Genomic DNA, 18,987 nt, shown 5'->3' on the forward strand with positions numbered 1-18,987 from the left:
GGGAAAGCAGCAGAAGATGGTCCAAGTGCTTGGGCCCCTGCGCCCACATGGGGGACCCAGATGGAGCTCCAGGCTCCTGGTTTTGGCCTGGCCTGGCCCTGGCCGTTGTAGCCGCTGGGGAGTGTACCAGTGGATGGAAGATTCTAACTCTGCCTTTCAAATAAATAAATCTTTAAGAAGGGGAAAAAAAAAAAGGATGGCCCCAGGTGGACAGACCCCTTGTCCTCCAACCCCGATCCAAGCCCACCCCACCCTGCTCAGAGCTGGGGAACAGAAGGCGGCGAAGAGCCCAGAACAGATTTATTCTCCTTCGATAATTTCGTACAGAATATTTTACAGTCAGGCGCTCTCCGCTCTCCCCAAGGGTCAGAAGTTATTGCAGTTGTGCCCAGTGGAGGTGATGGTGGAAGGAAACTTCTAGAAAGCTGCCCGTGTTCAGAGAAGGAATAACCGATGTTGAGAGTTGGGGGGGGGGGGTGCAGTGTGGAAGGATATTCCAGGGTTGAGAGTGGGAGGAAGGGAGCCAAGGGGGCGACGGGGCCTGGGCTTCGGCGGGCTGGAGGCTGGCTCTGGCTGGAAGCAGTGTCCGGGCCGTGTGACCAGGAGCTGCAAAGGCGACAGCAGAGCCAGGACCACGGGTGCCCCGGAGCCCTGGGCGGCCCCGCCAGCCCGCGGCTCAGCCCCGCCGCAGGGCCTGCAGCTGCTGTGCCACCTTCTCCAGCTCCGCCTCGATGGCCGACAGGCTCTCCAGCTCCTGGTCCTAGGACAGAAGACCAGGGTCACTCACACGGGCCTGGAGGGGACAGTGAGCCACATTGGCTGGGCTGCGGTGAGCTGGGCGGCCTGGGATAGGTGGCTGTGCTTCTCTAAGCCTTCGGGACTTCACCTGTATCATGGGGACAAGGACACCCCCCTGCCAGGCTGCTGTGAGGATCATTACAAAGTGGCGGCAGGGGCTCTGACCCCACTGCTCGGAGGCTCCTGTAGCCCCTCTTCCTGGACGGTTCTGGTCAGTTGGGGTCTCTTCTTCCAGGGCCCCACAGAGCAGAGCTCAGCCTAGACCGAGGTGCAGCCAGGCCTGTGGGATCTGTGTGGGCAGCTGTGTGGGCTGGAGGCCGAGTACTGGTCGCACCCACCTGCCTGGGGCTTGGGGCTTGGTCCTGATTGTGGCGGGGTCTCTGGCCTCTGGCTGCCAGGGCGCTCCTGGGAGCAGGGAGCCTCCTCTGAGCCCTGTGCTCTGCCCGATCTCCATAAACTTTCAGGCCCCTGGGGGCTTGGACACCCACCAGGGCGTAGCCTGGAGCTCAGGGACCTGGGAGTGGGGGTCGTCTGCCTGCAGTCCCCCTGGCTTCCAGGCTGCTAGGGCCACCGGCCCCAGGGCTGTACCTACAGCCCCACTGTGGCCCAGGCCACGGACCGTGGCTCCCTGGAAATAGGGACCCTGGAGTTCTGACCTGGAGTAACCTCCGGGGGCACGAGTTCTGGGATGCTGGGGTTTCTAGGAGGCCCCTGGGACTGGGCGGAGAAGACCCCTGGCCTGCCCCGCCCACATGACTCTGGGGCCCCCACTTCTCTGTCTTGTGGTCTAGGATTGCCTCTGCTTGTGGAGAAGAGAACCTGGCAGGTGCCCCTAGGCACCCCGATCTCCCCAGCTTCTGTGGGTGACGATGGAGTGCTCCCGGGGGCCCGTGTTATCCCGGCTCCGAAGCCAGAGTGGGGCTGCCAGCTGCTGTTGCCTGTGGCCCCTTCAGCCATCTCCAGGGCCTTGGGCAGATGCCCCTCCCAGCTCCAGCTGCTCTGAGGCTGCCCTTGGGCCCAGAGAGGGCTGGGGACTCGAAGAGTGAGCAGAGAACCTGAGGGTTCGTGGACAGGCCTGACCTCCTGGTTCCCATGGAGCACTGAGGCTTGAACCAGGCAGCCCCAGGGCCCCCTCCTGCTCCACGGGCCAGGGAACCCAAGCCCCACCTGCCCCATGGGCCAGGGTCCTTGCATGCCCAGGTGTGGCTCGGATTTCAAAGCTCATGGGTGCGTGATAGTGAGGTGAGTAGAAAGGACTCCTCACCCCCATTTCACGCATAGGGTGAGCGATGAGGCTCAGAGAAGGGGAGTGACCCCCCAAGTCACACAGCAGGAGGAGGCCAGACCCAGGTCTACTGCCCCCCCAGGCCATGCCTCCCCAGCCTGCTCACCATGGGCCGAGGTCCAGCAGGGCCAGCCTCCACCTGCACCGGGGCTGCCTGGGGGCCAGGGGTGGATGTGGCCAGGCCAAGGCCCTCCGCCCAGGGCAGACCCCCTCCCCAACGCCTCCCAGCTCTCAGGGCCATGCGGCCCTGGACTTGGATCTCCCAGACAGCCGAGGGCCCTCCCTGCCCTGCCCCTCCGGGCTCCAAGCTCTCTGCCTCCCACTGCCGCCCCACTCACAAGCCTGCAGGCTCCCCGGCACCTTCAGGACAAAGCATCCACAGGCGGATCGGAACGCACCTGCCACACCAGCCCCTCATGGTGCCAGCCCTGATCGCCCGCCCGGGTCCCTCTGCAGTCCTGGGCTCCAGGGGACTGTGTCCCCTCCCTAGGGCAGGGGCTGCGTGGCCGGGTCAGCTGCCCCCGGCGGGGCCCGCCCTGCTGGAGCGGCGCCCACCCGGTACCAACCTCGGGCCTGCGGTTGGCGCTGCCCTCCTCCTCCTTCTTCTCCTCCAGGTAGCCGTGGCCCCGTGGGGGCAGGCCCACCTCCACGCTGTCCTCCTGGGCCGATGGCCGCCAGCCCCGCCGCAGCTGGGGCCCGGGCCCCCTGAAGCCATAGGCGCGGGGCTGGAAGGAGAGCTTCATGGAGCGGTCGGGCTCGTCCTCATCCCCGCCCTGCAGCCGCTTCTCGGCCGTCAGCTCCTGCGCCAGCTCCTCCATCTTGCTCCAGCGCTTGGCTTCCTCCCATTCCTTGGAGAGCGGCTCGTCCTGCTCCTCCGGCTCCGGCTCCCTGCCCTTCCCGTCCAGGGAAGGACCTCCGGGGGTCCCCGCCGGCTCCTCCGCCTCCTCCTGCCCCTCGGGGGGCTCAGCCCCAGTCTTCCGGGCGCCATCCTGGGCCAGAGCCTCGGACCGACCTGGAGCAGGGGTGACAAGAGCAGAGTCAGGGCGGTGCCCAGTCCGGTCCCTGCCATTCCCTGGGGCAGCGGCGAGAGCCCACCTCTTCCTCCAGCTCCTGCACCGTAGGAGCCCCGGCCTGGCACGGGTCATCCAGCTGGTGGGGGGCACGAGGGGAGGACCTGCCCATGCCCTTGTGTGGTGCCGGAGCCTCCCCTCATTGGGGCTCACGCTGTACCCAGATCGTGCGGCTCCCCCGTCATGCTGTCTCTGCTCCCAACGCCCACCCACTCCCCCTCCAGCCCCTCCACCCCTGTGGACTAGGGTGAGCCTTGTGGTGTTGGAGTCAGACAAACCGGGGGTGCAAACCCAGCTTCTGAGTACAAGTAAGCTGTGTGACCTTGGGCAAGTTACTTAACCTCTCTGAGCTCAGTTGCCCATCTGGAACATGGAGATAATTCCTACTTGCAGGGGTGGCACGAGGACGCTGTGAGATGTGGATGAGGCCGCGTCCCGCCCGCCCCCTTCTCCCAGACACACGTGGCCAGGGTGAGCAACACACGTACTCTTGCCTTTCCGTTCCTCTTTGTGGCCAAGGTTGGCGTGCGGGCCACCTGCTGCCGTGGGGCCTTCCCGTGCAGGGCCGGCCTTGTCTCCAGCCTCTGCCTCCTCCTCCTCCTCCTCCCCTTCCTCTTCTCTCTTCACCTGCTGCCCTGGCTTTGCACTCGGCCCTCTGGCCCCGTCCCCTGGATGCCATGTGGGGTCCCGGCTGTCCCCCTCAGCCTGCGGCCCTGGGTGTTTCTGGCCGGGGAGGCTGGGTGGGGGCTGGGTGAGGGTGGCTTCCGCCTCCCCCGGGGCCGGGCTGTTGGCGTCCGCCGTGCTGTCCTGCCCGGGTGCTGGGAAGGCCTGGGGCCCGGCTCCGTCTGCGGCTTCCCCGCTCCTCGGCGCCTCCCTCGAGTCCTCCCGCTTCGCCTCTGCGTCCTTGGAGGCCGCCTCTTCCGTCACCCCTGCAGTCGACACAGCACGTCAGGCCCCGAGGCGCGGGCCCGCTTCGGTCCAGTCCTCACACCTCCTGGCTTCCGGCAGGCCCAGCCCAGAGCCGCCATTAGGGCTGCCCTCCGTCTGCAGGCCCGGTGGGAGCCCGTCGGGCTGTTCCTTCTATTCTGCCTCTTAAAATAGGATGGGACTTGGACCAAAACCAAAACAAGCACAGCAAAACCAGGCAACTTCGAGAACTCACCCAAGAGGACAGAAGCCTGCACTGCAACTTAAGACACCAGCTGGAGTGCTGTGTGACCCTGGGCAAGTCACTTAACCTCTCTGGGCAAGCGGCCCATTGCACAGCCTCGTTCTCGGCCAGGTGCGGCTCCTGCAGGACTCCATTAGAAGGTGTTCTCCAAGGCCACCCTGAAGTGAGCAGTGACGCGCCCTGCTGTCGCTAGGGCCGCTGCCCTTGAACGCAGCTCCCGGCTGCAGCCCCGCCAGGACTCTAGGCCCACCTCACGGGGATGCAACCCATGGCCTGCGGCCTGCGGGCAGCGGAGCTGAGCCTCGAACCCAAGCCCTAACCAAGTTCAGGGCCTGCACTAGCACGTGGCTGCCTCGCCAAAAGGCAGACACAACACACACACACACACAGGCACACATGTGCACACACAGACACGCACATGTACACAGACATGTGCACACACAGACATGCACATGTACACAGACACACATGTGCACACGCAGGCACACGTGTGCACACATAGACATGCACGTGTACACAGACTCACACGTGTACACACAGACATGCACACGTGTGTGCACACAGAGACATGCACGTGTACACAGACTCACACGTGTACACACAGACATGCACACGTGTGTGCACACACAGACTGCACATGTACACACGGGCTGCACATGTGCACACACAGGGTTGCACCTGCACACGCACCCGCAGACACACAGACACACGTGCCCAGACACACACACGCACACGCACATGGACACACAGCTGTGCACTTGCACACACACTCACATGGACACACTCCAACGTGCACACACGGCTGCAGGCACACTTGCACACACACGGACACTCCCGTGTGCACTCCCGTGTGTGCACTACACACACACACTATTCGGTGCCCCTCTGCAGCCACGGCAGGCACCCGCAGTCAGGCCAGTCTGGCCCTGGAGCCACGGGGCTGGAGTCCACGCTGCACCCACGCAGCCGCCGGGGAGACGCACCCGAGCTGCAGCTGTGGGCTCCCCACGGGCCCAGACCACAGCCCTCTGGGACCCTGGCTCCCAGACCGGCTCACCCCCGCCTGCCGGCCGGAAGACAGCCAGCACCGCGGGGGCAGCGGGGGGCTCTTTCCAGGCGGGGGGGGGGCGGCTGCAGGGCAGGACACCGACCTAAGCCGCCGCCGTCTCTCTGACCCTAAAGCCCTGGTCTCCAGCAAGCTGGCCGGGGTTCAGAAAGCGTTTCCAACCCCCCCCCCCCATCGCCGCAGGCCCCCTGGCCACGGAGGGGGAGGGGGCCCTGCAGCCGCGGCCACAGCCGGCCTGGAGTTGAAGCTGCCCACGGGCCAGGCTTCAGCCCCTGCGGTGGGTGGGCGGGGCTGATCAAGGCCTTCAGAGCCCATTCACAGACTCCGCACATCCTGGGCCTCGATTTCCCCACTTGGGACAGAAAGAACGGCGCCCTTACGGGGCACGGGGGGGGACGTCTGTCTCCTAAGGGGCCCGTGGTCCTGCATGCCCGCGGTGCCCAGGGCCCCGCGTGCCGCTCTGGCTGGACAGACCGGCGCTGACCTGGCGGCGTGGTCTGGTCGCTCCGGGCGTCCAGGACCTGCGAGAGCTCCTCCTCGAAGCTGCTGTGCGGCTCCTGCTGCTGCGCCCTCTCCTTGGCCCCTGGCAGGAGACACAGGAACAAACCCATCGGGCTCGCCTGGCGTGCTGGGCTGCGAGTGCTGGCCTCGGTCTCCCCGTCCGTAAACTGGGCCCGTCACGTGCTGGGCCTGCCCAAGACTGCGGGGGCCTGAGCTTGGGTGGGGTGGGGGTCGGCTCACCCGGCAGAGCACAAGGCTCCAGGGAGCAGAGGATCCGGGGCAGGCCTGGCTGGCGGCTCAGGCGCCCCTGCAGCCAGCGGTGCCAGCGACTGCCTGTCCCCTCCCCACTCAGGCGACCCCTTACTGCCCTTGAACCTGAGTCGGCCCTGGGGAGAAGGCCGAGGACGGCCTGTTTCTGAGCCAAGAGTTGGCGCTGGCTGCTGCGACCTGGAGACCACCCCCCACCCGCATCCTCTCCCTGCTGCCTCCTCTGCCAGTCCCCCCGCCTGTGCCTGGCTCCCCGTGCTGGCCCTTTGACCAGGCCACCTCTGCCACAAGGGGTGAGACTCTCAGGACAGCTGTGGCCCCGCTGTGGTCCCAGGCAGACGTGGGCTTATCTCCTAGCTCTGGGGCTGGGGCAGCGTGGGCACTCAGACTTGGCGGCTGCAGGGGTGCGCACAGGCTGTGATGGGAGCGGGGCAGTGGACACGCGAGGGGTGTCCACTCAGAAAGTTTGTGGAAAATGGAATTAGAAGATACTTAGGTTTACTGGCAAAGCAAGTTTGAAATGCATGCATAGTGTTTTTATAATATGCATTTCCATAAACTGTTTTGAAGATCTCTTAAATAGCCAGTAGACTTTTAACAGAAAATAATACTATGGGGGCCGGCGTTGTGGTGCAGCAGGTAAAGCCGCTGACTGCAATACCGGCATCTCATATGGGCACGGGTTCAAGTCCCGGCTGCTCCACTTCTGATCCAGCTCCCTGCTAATGCGCCTGGGAAAAGCAGTGGAAGGTGGCCCAAGTATGTGGGCCTCTGAACCCACGTGGGAGACGCCCTTGGCTTCTGGCTTCAACCAGGCCCAACCCTGGCTGTTGCAGCCATCTGGGGACTGAAAGAGCCGATGAGATTCTCTCTCTCTCCCTCTCTCCCTCTCTCTCTCTCTGTATGTGTGTATGTGTTATCTGTGTGTGTGTCTGTGTGTGTTATCTGTGTGTGTGTCTGTGTGTATGTGTGTTATCTGTGTGTTATCTTGTGTGTTATCTGTGTGTGTTATCTGTGTCTGTGTGTGTTATCTGTGTGTGTGTCTGTGTGTGTGTTATCTGTGTGTGTGTCTGTGTGTCTGTGTGTGTGTTATCTGTGTCTGTGTTATCTGTGTCTGTGTCTGTGTGTGTGTCAACCCCCTGTTTCTCTTTCAAATAAAATCTTTAAAATAAAAATTTATAAATAAAAAAGAAAAGAACACCACGTATGTGCATTGGATATATAGATTTCCCCTATGATAGTCTGGGTTGACTTAATTATTTCAAGGTGACAAGTGTTTTGATGTCTAATTAACATTGTATTATAATCAAATGTTTAATATCCACTTAAACAACTCAAACCCAGGACAGAGGATGATGAAATGGACCACGGCCCTGGCTCGGCCCAGCACCTGCCACGGGCCAGGCGCTCAATTTCCTCCCAGCGACCCCACGGGGTGGGTGCGGGCTGCCCAGGCCGATGGCGAGGGCGAGCTGTGGGAACCGGGGTCGGCCGCAGGGGTCCCGTCTGCTGGCGATATTTTCACCTGCCCCTTCCCCCATCTCTCTCCTTTCTCCCACGTGGCCCAGTCTCCCCCTAAGGCCTCAGAGAGCGGGGGTCTTCCTGGGGCTGGAGCAGCCTTCATGCTGCCCACTCCACCCAAGGCACAGACCCAGCCCTGATGGGCCCCGCGATGTTTGGAAGCAGGTGCCGGGTTCCTGCCGCTGGGCAGGGGACCTCACACGTCCCCAGGGCAGGGCCAGACCTCACATTTCCCAACCTGCTGTGCTTTCCCTCCAACCCGGGAGGAGCCAGGGTCTGGGCAACACGGCTGACTGTGTGAGCAGCCTGGCAGCCCCCATCCCAGCATTCCTCCCAGGCTCTGCTTGATTGCCCTCAGTGATGGGGAGCTCACTACCTCACAAAGTCCCTCCCTTCCCCCAGAACAGCGGGGACTTTCGTAACCTCTTGGTAACAGACGCAGCTTGCTCTAAATCACACTGAGAGTCTGGTCTGTGTTGAGGGCAGACGAGACCCTGCCTCCCCCACTTCCCTCTGAGCAGGAGCTCTCAGGGAAAAGGGCCACTCCCCCTCTCCCTGCAGCCAATCCTCCTTCCAGTTTCCAGGGTAAAGGAGGCTCCCAGACAGGGCTGCAGCCCCGCAGCCCCGGGGCACAGCATTGCTGCACGGGGTCTCCGCACGTCCCTGCTCCCTGTGTGACCTTGGACAAGTCACTCGGCCTCTCTGGGCCTTGATCTCTGTAATGACATCAATAACAGAGGGAGCCAGGTGGCACGGGGCGGGGCGGAGGGGGGCTCACCTTTCTGCTCTGTGATTGAAAGGAAACACCTGAGTCGTTCAACCTGCCACCCTCATCACCCGCCCCGCAGATCCTGGAATTCAGCCAGAAGACGCGCGGTGGAAAATACCTTGGAGAGCAAGGTCTTGGAGCTCCTTCAGCAAATTCTGATGCCGCAGGATGGAGAGGATCCGTTCATCTGTAACGAGGGGGCAGCGACACGGCGCTGGAGGCGGGGCCCCAGAGCGTGGAAGGGCAGATAACCAGCAGTGTTTGCCCCTGAGCACGCGGAAAATGCCACACTGGCGTGGCAGCAGCCTGATGGGGGTGCAGATAACTCTTTGGAAGTCACCTCCTTCCAAGGCACCAATCAGCTTCCTGCTGCATCAGAGAGGCGGGCCCTGTGCCCACAGCGGACTGCACGGGGCCACCGGGCAGCCCCTGGGGATGAGCAAGGGTCTCTCCAAACTCACTTCCCCTCCCCGGTGCCTTGCTCGTACCCCGCCCCCGCAGTCACCTCTCTTCATTTTTCTGCTTGTTTTCATTCCCAACGGTCCTTTTATGTTAACAAGCCCAACCCAAATGCTCCAGGCTCCACTGGCGGTCTAGCTGGGAAGACTGTCTTTCCCACACCCACCATGCCATTCCCCTGTTCAGCACAAAGCCACAGTGGCCAGAGGCTGTTTTAGGCACTGGGAACAAAGCTCACTAAACCCGCATCCCAGGGCTCGCAGTCTGGCGGCCTTGCTGTTCCGCTCCCGCTCGTTCTAGCCAGAATTCCAGCTTCACCTGCTCGTGTGCATCCCCTCCCTACACCGCCTGCTCCAGAAACACAGGAGCTGGGACCCCGTCACCCCCCAGTGCCCCTTAGAGCCCGGCACAGTGCCCAGCCAAGGCAGACACCGTCAGCGACTGTGAGTTAAACCATTATCCTATTAGAGGTCCCACGCCCAGCCCCAGCCCCCCCAGCCCTGCAGGCACAGCCCCCTCCCCCAGCCACGGGCACAGACCTCCGCGGAGCGTCTCGAAGCACTCCTGGCTGACCGGCATCGGGCTGGGCTTGGAAAGCGTGTCAGAGATGACCTCCACGATACACTTCATGACCTGGGAAGAGAGATGGCGGCGCGGGCTGGGGCTGTGTTGGTGTGGGCTCAGCCCCCAGAGGCTCTAGAGCAACCTGCTAACGAGGCCAGGGGCACAGCTCTGCTTCCCCAGCCAGGCAGAATTGCCAGTGCCAATAACTCCAGTCACGTGACGACAGCAGGTGCCTCTGTCAGGCAGACCCGGGGGAGGGAGAGCAGGCGTGGGGTCCTGGCGCCTGGTTCATTTTCATCCCAAGTGTTGCTTCTCTGAGGATGTGGGAGCCACTTTGGGGCCTGAGAAGGATATCTTACCAACGTGCGGTGATCCTGCTCACGCCCAAAGGTCAGCTCCTCCAGGAAGTCCTTCTGGACTGCTCAGAGGAGAATAAAGGCTTCCCCAGGCTCTACCATGTCTAGAAACAGGGCCTGGGTCACTGTCCCCCAGCACCCACGGTGCTGTCACATGGAGAGAGTGAGAGGCTCCTAGACTGGCTCCATAGTCACAGATGGGATGAATCTGCTGGCTGTGTGTGGGCACACATTGGCCCCATCTGCTGCCCATCCCAGGCCAACAGCAGCCGTATCTCTGAAGGGTTTATCTAGCGCCCAGCAAGGGGCTACCAATAATTAGGTCCCTGAGAAATGGGTCCTGTCTGATGATGGTGCCAACTGTAGAGTGGACTCCTAGCTGTGTGATCTTGGGCAGGTGGCTTAACGTCTCTGTTCCCTCAATGGTAGCACAGAAGCGAGAAGACCCGCCCAACCACCCTCCCAGGGCAACGAGGCACCAGTGGGCAAATACTTGGTAGTAAGAAGTGCCACACACACATGCAGAGAACAACGCACATCCCCAGACCTGCTCCGCCAGCCTAGAGCTGGGTGGAGGAGAGGAGGTGTCAGACGGGCACCAGGCAACACAGGCGGAAGTGCGGGGGGTGGGGGTGGTGTCGATGAGATGCCATGGCAACTGAGCCAAGGCTCCAGGCTGGCAAACCAGCCAGTGCTCTGCAGTGCGTGCAGCCCTAACCCCAGGCAGGACGCCCAGGTCTCAAGGCAGCTGCTCTGTGCCTCTGACCCTCACCACTGAGCACAACACGGAGACCTGAGTGTCCCACCCAAGGGGTCTGGCAGGCAGGGCCCTGCAGCCTGTGCCCTGTGTCTCCCTGCAACCCCAGAGCTTGCACCGAGCCTATAAATAACCCCTGGTCCAAGAGGGCGGGTCTGGGGGGCAGGAACAGGGTGCAGGTTCCAAGAGGGATGGGGAGCTCAAGCAAGGATGCTCCGGGATGAACAGGACCCGCGTCCCGAGGACCTGCTACATCCCGGGCACTTCACACACATGATGCTGCTTGTCACACTTCCCCTCGAGAGAAAAGAGGAAAGGGAGGCACTCAGGGAGGTTAGGGAATTTTCCCAAGGTTGCACAGCTAGAAGGAGGGGGTAGAGGCCTGCATTCCGACCCACCTGCAACTAAAAAATCAAAAATGGAATTGGAGCTGAAATATCTTTGATGTTTTGGGTTTTGACCGTGGCCTCTTAACAGTCCCAGGAAAACTGCAGGAGAAATTCCTCCGACCCTCAAGTGGAGGTAAACGTGGGCACCAGAGCGTGGACAAACAACCCCTGCTCAGATACAGGCGAATTCCAAGTGTACATCCCACCCAGGCCCCTGCCCAGGTGACCTCCCCTTAGCCCCCACTGGCCAGGATCCTGTCCACAGGAGAATGTTCCCCAGGCGGCCCACTGGGGGAGGCAGGGCTCAAGTGTCTGCGCGGTGCGGGGTGCCGCTGGCAGTGTGCAGGTGCAGGCCAGTCTCACAGGCGTATGGACGCCCACACAGAGGCTGCCCCACAGCCAGGGTGGGCCTCCTGGACTCCAGCAGGCTTGGCATCTCCCTCGGCCCAGCAGAGACAGGCGGCACACACAGCTTGGAGGGAGCCGGGGGAAGTCCCCGCAGCGGGACAGTAGGCAAAGCACGCGATCTTTGATGTCTTCTTTTGAAGCTGTCCCCAGGCTCAGCAGCCGCAGTGCTGGCTCTTGGCTTTATGCCAAACTCACTCCTGCAGCTGCCTGAGAACTGGCTGTGGGGTGTCGGCTGGAGGCTCCCCCCCCAGGGGCATCCCCGCTCTTACCTCAGTGTCCCCCTTATTCATAGGGCTGTTCACGGGGAGCGCAGTGGCTGGGAAGAAAAAGACAGTGCCAGGCTCACTCCTCTGTTCCCAGCGGAGCCAGTGGGTCCTAACTGGGGTCATCATTCACCTAATGCCCCCCTCAAAACCACCTCCACCCCCATGAGAGTTTGGGGCTGCTACCCTGCCTGCTGCCCCCAGGGGGTGGCCCCCAGAGGTGGCGCTGGGAGCCTGAACACTTCCCCTGGGGAAGGCGTCTGCCCTGGAGGGAACAGGAGCTAAGAGCAAGTGCTAGGGAAACCAGGCCAGGGGCCGCAGGGGCACTGGGGTGGGGGACAGAGCCGGGAGAGGGGACGGCCCCTGGGGAGGGGGGGGGGCTTGTGACAGACGACTCGAGAGGCAGGAGTCAAGGGCAGCAGAGTGGGAGGGTGGAAGTGGGAGAGAGGGAGAGGGGGAGCGACGAGCAGTCCTCCCACCTCCCCCCAATGACCTTGGCCGGCCTCGGCGCGGCGCAGACGCTGGCCCTGAGACCGCCAAGGCCCGGCGAGGGCAGGGGGCGCAAGGGGGCCCTGTCCGGCGGGGTGGGAGTCCGGCCCGGGTATTCCGCGGAGCCGGGCGCAGCCGCACCAGGGTGGCTGCCGGCGGGCGCTGTCCGTGGTGCTGAAAGGCGCCGCGCCCGAGGGGAGGTCGGAGGGGCGCGCGGCGCTTAGCCAGCACCTGGGTGCCCGGGCCGGAGCGGCCAGGGGCGCAGGGACGCCTCCTCCGACCCTTCGCGCTCGCTCACCTTGCCAGGCGCAGAGCAGAAGCGCCAGGACGGCGGCGGAGTGCATGGCGAGCCCGCGGCGCCGAGCGGCTGGCAGCGAGGGGCGCAGGGCGTCTGTCGGTCTGTCAGTCCGTCTGTCGGCGCGCGCACAGCCTCCAGGGGCCCGCGCCCAGCACTGCAGCAGCGGTAGCGGTGGCAGCTGCACCCGGGCGCCCCCTTATATACCCCCGACCCCGGAAATGACGTCAGCGGGGCCGCCCCTGCCCCTGTCCCCACCCCCGGTGTCCGGTCCCCGATTCTCTCCACGGCCCCTGCCGGCCTCGGTCGTTCGCAGCAGGTGCGTCTGCCCGGCGGAACCGGTCCGCGGCTTTCAGGAGGCAGCACGCGGGGCTCCGCTGATCCTCTGCGCCTCGACGGTCCCGGGCAAGTCACCCCCAGGCTCTGGGCCCTGAGTTCCTCCGCCGTGCCGTGCACGAGGGTCCCGCCTTGCTCTGGAGCTGCCCTCTGGCTGGGGCACGGTCCCCCTTCCCCACACCGGGCTTCACAGGCTCCAGGGGAATCCCGGCTCCCGGTAGCACCCCGAGGCCCTCAGAGGCCCCTGGAACCCTGTCTGAGCAGGGCCTCTCTCCCGGGTCTTCACCCGGCGTGATGCCTTCACTGTCATGGGTGTGTGCTTCCTTATTGGAACTATAGTTATCGCTTCACAGTGCTCAGCACCGCACACTCTGGCACAGCTGAATGTGTTGATTGAAAGTTCAGCTCACAGGGGAGTGAGTCTGAGAGGTCACTTCTGCCAGGAAGCCCAGGCCCTTGGGGATACTCCCATGGGAGGGGGAGAGTGGGGGCCGTTCAGAAATCATGGCGCAATAGGGGTCCCTGTGGCATCTGCTCCTTAGAGGCTCACCCCTTAGGGTCACCTCGGCTGGAATTTACCCTGTTTCTGAGAGCGGCCCTCCCCACCTCTTGAGTGCTCCCCAAACCTGCCGGTGCTGTGGGAAGGCTCATCTCCTTGTCAGATGGCTTCCCTTTGTCCGGGGGCCCTCCGTGCTCCAGCCACCAGCTCTCACCTTTTGCCACTTGACCTCAGTGTCACTGAGAACCTGCTACCCGGGGGGACCCTTTGGCATCAACTGCCACTGTGCAGAGCCCCTCCCACTTCATGCCCTGACCTGTGCCCATTCCTGTCCCTAAATGGGAGACTGAGATGGCTCCACTCATGCGTTGACTCATTCATTCAACAACCATGTGTTGAACACCTTCTGTGTGCTTAGAACTCCATAGGACTGCACGCAGGTGTTCTAGGTGCTGTGGATGCTGCCATGGCCAGGAAAGACAGAGGCCAGGTCCTGGGGGAACTTCCATCCCAGAGGGTGAAGGCAGGCAATGCATAATAAAGAAGTGTGTGTGTCAGGTATTGCCAAGGGCTGCAGACAGAGTAAAGCAGGGACAGGGACAGACACAACGTTGTATCTAAGCAGGGTGGCTCTGGGGAGATCCCTCCAAGAAGTGACAGCTGAAGTTGATGAGGGAGTGGCCAGCATGTGTTTAGGGACAAGAGCTCCATGCAGAGGGGGCGGCAGGTGCACAAGCTGAGAGGGAGAAAAGCTGGAAGTCAAATGGGAGCCAGAGGCAGAGTGAAGAGGACACAGAGAATGTGGCAGAATCGTAGCAGCTGTTTCATCTCAGAGATGTGGAAAGTACAGGGAAGGCGCGTAGTCGCATACCAGCTTCAAGCGTTTGTCCTTTGTTGGGGCAGCGCCGCTCTGAGCCGAGCACTGAATGAGGAGGGGCCCCCATCGGGTCCTAACGACTGGTGTGTGTATGGGGGGGGGTCATTGTGAGTATGTGCAGGTCTGTGGCTCTCACACTGTTGACTCATGTCATGAACACGGCTGTCCACTACAGTATGTTGTGTGTCGTGGTTTGTTTAGCTTACAGATAGGTCTCCTTGCTGTTTTGTTTTTGCTGTTATAAAGAATAGACTTGTACCCAGACCATGTGCATTTCTAAGTGGATGAGAGTAGTGCAAGACTGGCAGCCAAAATCCCGCCCCTGACTCCGCCCATGAGCTGGGGTTGGGGTGGGGGAGTGGGGAAAGCGCAGATTTGCACAGTGAGTATTACACCAGGATGCCTTTATTTTTAAATTTAAGATTATTTATTTGAAAGACAAAGTTACAGAGAGAGGGGAGAGAGAGAGATCTTTCATCTGCTGGTTCACTTCCCAAATGGCCACATGGCCAGGGCAAGCCCAGGCCAAAGCCAGGAGCCTAGAACTCCATCCACACCTCTAATGTGGATGGCAGGGGCCAGCTGGATCACCACATAGTAAATTCAGAGAGAAATAGAGTGTAGGTTTCCAGGGCCTCGGGAGGGAGAGGTGGGAGCTGCACACACAGTTTGGGAGGATGAGAAGTCTCTGGAGATGCATGGGGTTCTCTGAACTGTGCATCTAAAGATGATTAAAATGCTGTTTTATGTTGTGCGTATCTTGTTGTGATAACAACAAAAATCACTGTCTGTGTACTACCTTGTAGGGAGGATGTTAATGGCCAGAGGGAGCTGCCTCCTGGCCCAGAGGGTGACAAGCAGGGGACAGAACTGGCCTCCTGGACTCCATGTGATGCCAGCTGCATGACTGGGGACACACTCAAGCACTAGTCTAGTGGTCTCCTGGGCCTCCAGAGGTGGCCGTCATAGAATGTCCAGCTGCCTGGCATGCTGACAGAGAGGAGCCCTGGGGGGCAGACCTGTGCACCCTGTGGAAAGCTGCAGGCTCAGGACCGTGCCCCACAAGCCAGACCTGCATCCAGCAGGTGTAGCCAGAGCCCAGCCCGGGACTCTGGGTCCTTTTAGGGCTCTGACCGACCTCCCATGGCCAGGATCTGCCCTTCTGTACCCAAAGGCTTTTCACAGAAAAACCCCAGCTTCTTCTCCCCCGGGAGGGGCAGCTCCAAGGAGGACCTCGCTGTGCCGTTGCCCAGCAGTCCCCTGGGAGGTGAAGCGCTGTCTCCTGCAGCGGTGTCTGTGTGATGGCGCTCCCTTGCTGATGGCACGCACTATATTGATAGTGCATGCTATGTTGATGGCACACTTTATTAACAGTGCAAGCTGCTGCTAGCACACACGTGATTGGTTTCCTCTCCCTTCCCCACCTCTCCACCCTCCATCCTGGTCTTCCTTCTCCACTCTACCAAGAATTCTTAAGGAATCACATGCACACAAATCCTTCTTTAAAATGATTTTACATTTTAATTGAATGGCAGAGAGAGAGACTCAGAAACAGAGACATAGAGACAGAAATCGTCCCTCTGCTGAAGCCAGGAGCCCAGAGCTCAACCCAGCTCTCCCACATGGGTGGCAGATACCCAAGGACTTGGGCCATGACTGGCTGCCTCCCAGGTGCACATTAGCAGGAAGCTGGAATAGAAGTGGAGCTGGGACATGAACGCAGGAGCTCTGACACAGGTGTCCCAAGCAGCATCACAACAGCTAAGCCAAAGTCAAGTCCTTAGCTCAGAGACACTGACCAGGACCGTTTCTGGTCTGACTCTCCCCATCCCTCCGATGGTGCTTGGTCCTGCAGCCACCCGGAGCTTGGTGCCCCTCAAACCTTGCCTTTCCTCCTGTCCTAACAGATTCCCCCTCCCTCCCTGGCTCCAGGCTTGCCTGTTTATTGGCATTTGTTTGGAAGGTGGTTCTTCAGACACCTGTCCAACTAAGGAAGTATCTTGTCAATGCTAAGCCATTACGAAGCCTCTGGTGGAAGCTAAGACAGAGTGACAGCCAGTGCCCCGGCCCCAGGCAGGGGTACCTGGCAGGCTGATGGTGGAGCAGAAAAGCCAAGGTGGCTGGCAGACAGCGAGCGAGGCAGGAGCAGAAGGAGGTGGACTGGCACTGGGCCAAACTGCACAGGGCCTTGTGGGCCTCGGGGAGCCACAAGGAGGAGACGGGCAGCAGAAGGTGCGAGGTGTTGGGGTGCAGGGGTGTTGGGGTGTGCTCAGCAGTTCTAGCTTCTCTCTCCATCCCGGGGGCCTGGGCCAAAAGTCAGGGCGAGGGAGACAGTCATTGCTACCACCTGCCCCTGGTGGCCTGAATCATGCTCTTAGGTAACAACAGCTCCCAGGGTGACTGGCTGTTCCCTGGCTGGAGCTGTGGCCACCCCTAGGCAGGCAGCCCCTGTAGCACCCCAGGGAACGTGGCAGCTGCTTATCTGACCGTGGGGCCCAGGGCCTGGGACGGCAGCACCAACACGTCCTCGGCCCCGCTTACAAAATAATATTTTCCAGACTTGCGGCTCCTCCCAGCCCCTTATCAGGTGTCCGGGTGGAAAAGCCTGGTTGCCTGGCAATGGGGCTTTATCGGCGAGGTCTGCACAGAGACCAGTAGGAGGCGATTGCGTTAGATCCTCTCCCATCTGGCTGCACAAACATCCCTGGGGGCCTTCAATTAAGGTTTGGCTGTTCTTCTTCTTCGGCAGATGTTTGCTTTAATCTAATAAAGCTGTTTACAGGTCTCCTCGATGGGTGACAAGGGCTCCGGTGGGTGACAGGAGAGGTGTGGGCGGGCACCCTCTGCACCAAGCCCTGGGCCCGAGGCGCCCTCACTCAGGACACCAGGCACAGCACGTGGGCGAGAAGGACCCAAGAGCAACTCTCCCTAACTCCCCTCCTCTCCCCCCTTCCCCGAGCAATCTTCCCACGGGGTCCACAGCAGTGCCGCCCTCCTAAGCACGTTGTCTTCTGGGTGGGGAACTTCTAATCGCTGGGGGAGATCCCCTGGGAGCTGGGTGTGCAGGGCCTCTGTGTAGAGGGTGCTTAGCAGTCTGCAGACTCTGAAGTCAAGTGTAGTAGACCAGGACTTCAGCATTTGCGGGGTTAGGGAAGAGGTGAGGGTGAGGGTGGGGAGAGTCGGGGGCACTGGTCTGACGCATGGACAAGACGTTGTGGTGGGGATGGAGGGGCCGGTAGCCAGATCTCCAAGAGAGAGCACTCCTGGCCGGGAGCCCCAACCCTGTGCACCCCGTGCCTTTCTAGGCCTCCCAGAGAGGTGTCTTCAGGGACTTTAGGGCAATCCTGGTGCCCAGAGCCGTCTGCTGGCAGCAGCGTCTTCTGGTGGTGTCAAGAGCTCCACGTTGGGGCCAGGGACACCGGGGTTGAAAGCCTGGCTCTCCTGGTACTCGCTGTGTGGCCTTGCAAGAGCCATTTAACTTTTCTGAGCTTTGGGGTTCCTATTCCACAATTCCTTGCATGATTTCTATGGATGTAATGGAGAGATTTGGCACTCAGTAACATTTAGTGCCCAACCACGTCAGGGCCAGCTCAGGGGCCCTGATGACAGGAGGGGGGCCCTGGCCTGCTGCCTGGCCCTCAGGGGTGCTCAGCATCTCTGATCGCCCCCCAACTCCAGGCCCCCACGTGGCTGTCACAACCCTCCGCTTCCCTTCCTCCCCCAGCTTCTGTCCTCTTGTGCAGCTCCTGGTTCACGTGGTTTTGTTTTGCAGCTGACAGACTGAATAAATGAGCCGTGCCCTGCAAGCCGCTGCATCAGCCGGGCAGCTCAACTTCTGGAAGAGCCTCAGTTTTCTTATCTGTCAAATGGGGCCATTGCTCTCATGCGGGCCTGTGGTGCTATCGTGTGCCAGCCTTTCACACAGCTGCACAGTCCGTGTCAGCTCTGCCCGGTTGCCCTGGTCACTTTGGGACGTGATTTTCCTGCAGGGGACCGAGTATCTCTGATGTTCAGGGAGACCGAGTTCCCCACAGCTGTGCCTGATGTTCTGCGAAGGAGAGCCCTGGAAAGGAGATGTTGGGGTCCCCCGGGGTTGAGGGGTGCTGACTCTGCTCGCCGCCGAGGCTCAGAAGTGAGCTGATGCCCCAGCCCTCAGGCCTGCTGCTCCCCAGCCAGCCCAGCTGGGGGCTGGGGCACAGACAGGGAAGTCTTTGGGGGTCTTTCTGGCATGGAGGGGGTACAGAGGGAGCTTCCAGGTGGCTGGGGTCTGCCAGGCAGCACCGGGCGTGCCTTGCCTCCTGCCAGATGAACTTTCAGAGCCAGTCAGCAGAACGGCCTTTCCCCTAAGGGGCAGGCTGTCCCCTCACCCCTTCCCCGGCCCCCCCACTCAGAGGCTGAGCTGTCTCCTTACCCTGCAGAGGGCTGCCGGCGACTCCAAGACCACACGGCCTCCATCACTGACCTCGGTCACTGACCTCCCTCCTTACCTGGATCTAAGGAAGTCCAGGCCCCCACGCGGGGCCTCAGCCTCGCCCACCTGCCCCCAGGACTTCTCTTGCTTCTGCATTGGAATTCCCTCCCTGGGGTCGCAGCTCAGCTCCGCCCCTGCCTCCCTACCCCCAACAGGGAGGCACAGCCAGTCATCTGCTCGCAGGTGGGGAGGTTGTGCAAGCTGGTGGACAGGCGCCCAGCACGAGGCGGTGAGGAGGCTCCACTCGGCGGCAAAGAGCTCAGAAAAGGGCAGGAGGGTCTGCCACACTTCTCCCTTCTAGGGACACTGGGGAGTTGGCCCTGCAGCATGGTCGTCTGGGGAGTTGGCCCTGCAGCACGATCGTCTCATGCTTGTT

The 18,987-nt window shown here is 61.5% G+C and overlaps 2 protein-coding genes across 3 annotated transcripts in view; both read right to left on the bottom strand.

The window, feature by feature from the left end:
- The window catches only part of RIN3 (Ras and Rab interactor 3), a 328,519-nt gene that overhangs the window by 72,067 nt on the left and 237,465 nt on the right, over window positions 1-18,987 (bottom strand). The window lies entirely within an intron of this gene.
- CHGA (chromogranin A) lies at window positions 677-12,505 on the bottom strand. Of its 2 annotated transcripts, XM_062181617.1 has the most exons (8): window positions 12,432-12,505; window positions 11,651-11,697; window positions 9,447-9,540; window positions 8,567-8,635; window positions 5,875-5,973; window positions 3,642-4,082; window positions 2,650-3,095; window positions 677-760 (listed from the first exon to the last, which is right to left on the bottom strand). In XM_062181617.1, exons 1-8 carry the CDS (start codon window positions 12,475-12,477, stop codon window positions 677-679), a joined length of 1,326 nt encoding a protein of 441 aa, XP_062037601.1. In that variant the 5' UTR covers window positions 12,478-12,505. The 2 variants fall into 2 exon arrangements, with proteins under 2 accessions (XP_062037601.1, XP_062037602.1); XM_062181618.1 differs by lacking the exon at window positions 3,642-4,082.

Source organism: Lepus europaeus, chromosome 22 (genome assembly GCF_033115175.1).
Source record: "Lepus europaeus isolate LE1 chromosome 22, mLepTim1.pri, whole genome shotgun sequence".
Taxonomy (NCBI): Eukaryota; Metazoa; Chordata; class Mammalia; order Lagomorpha; family Leporidae; genus Lepus; species Lepus europaeus.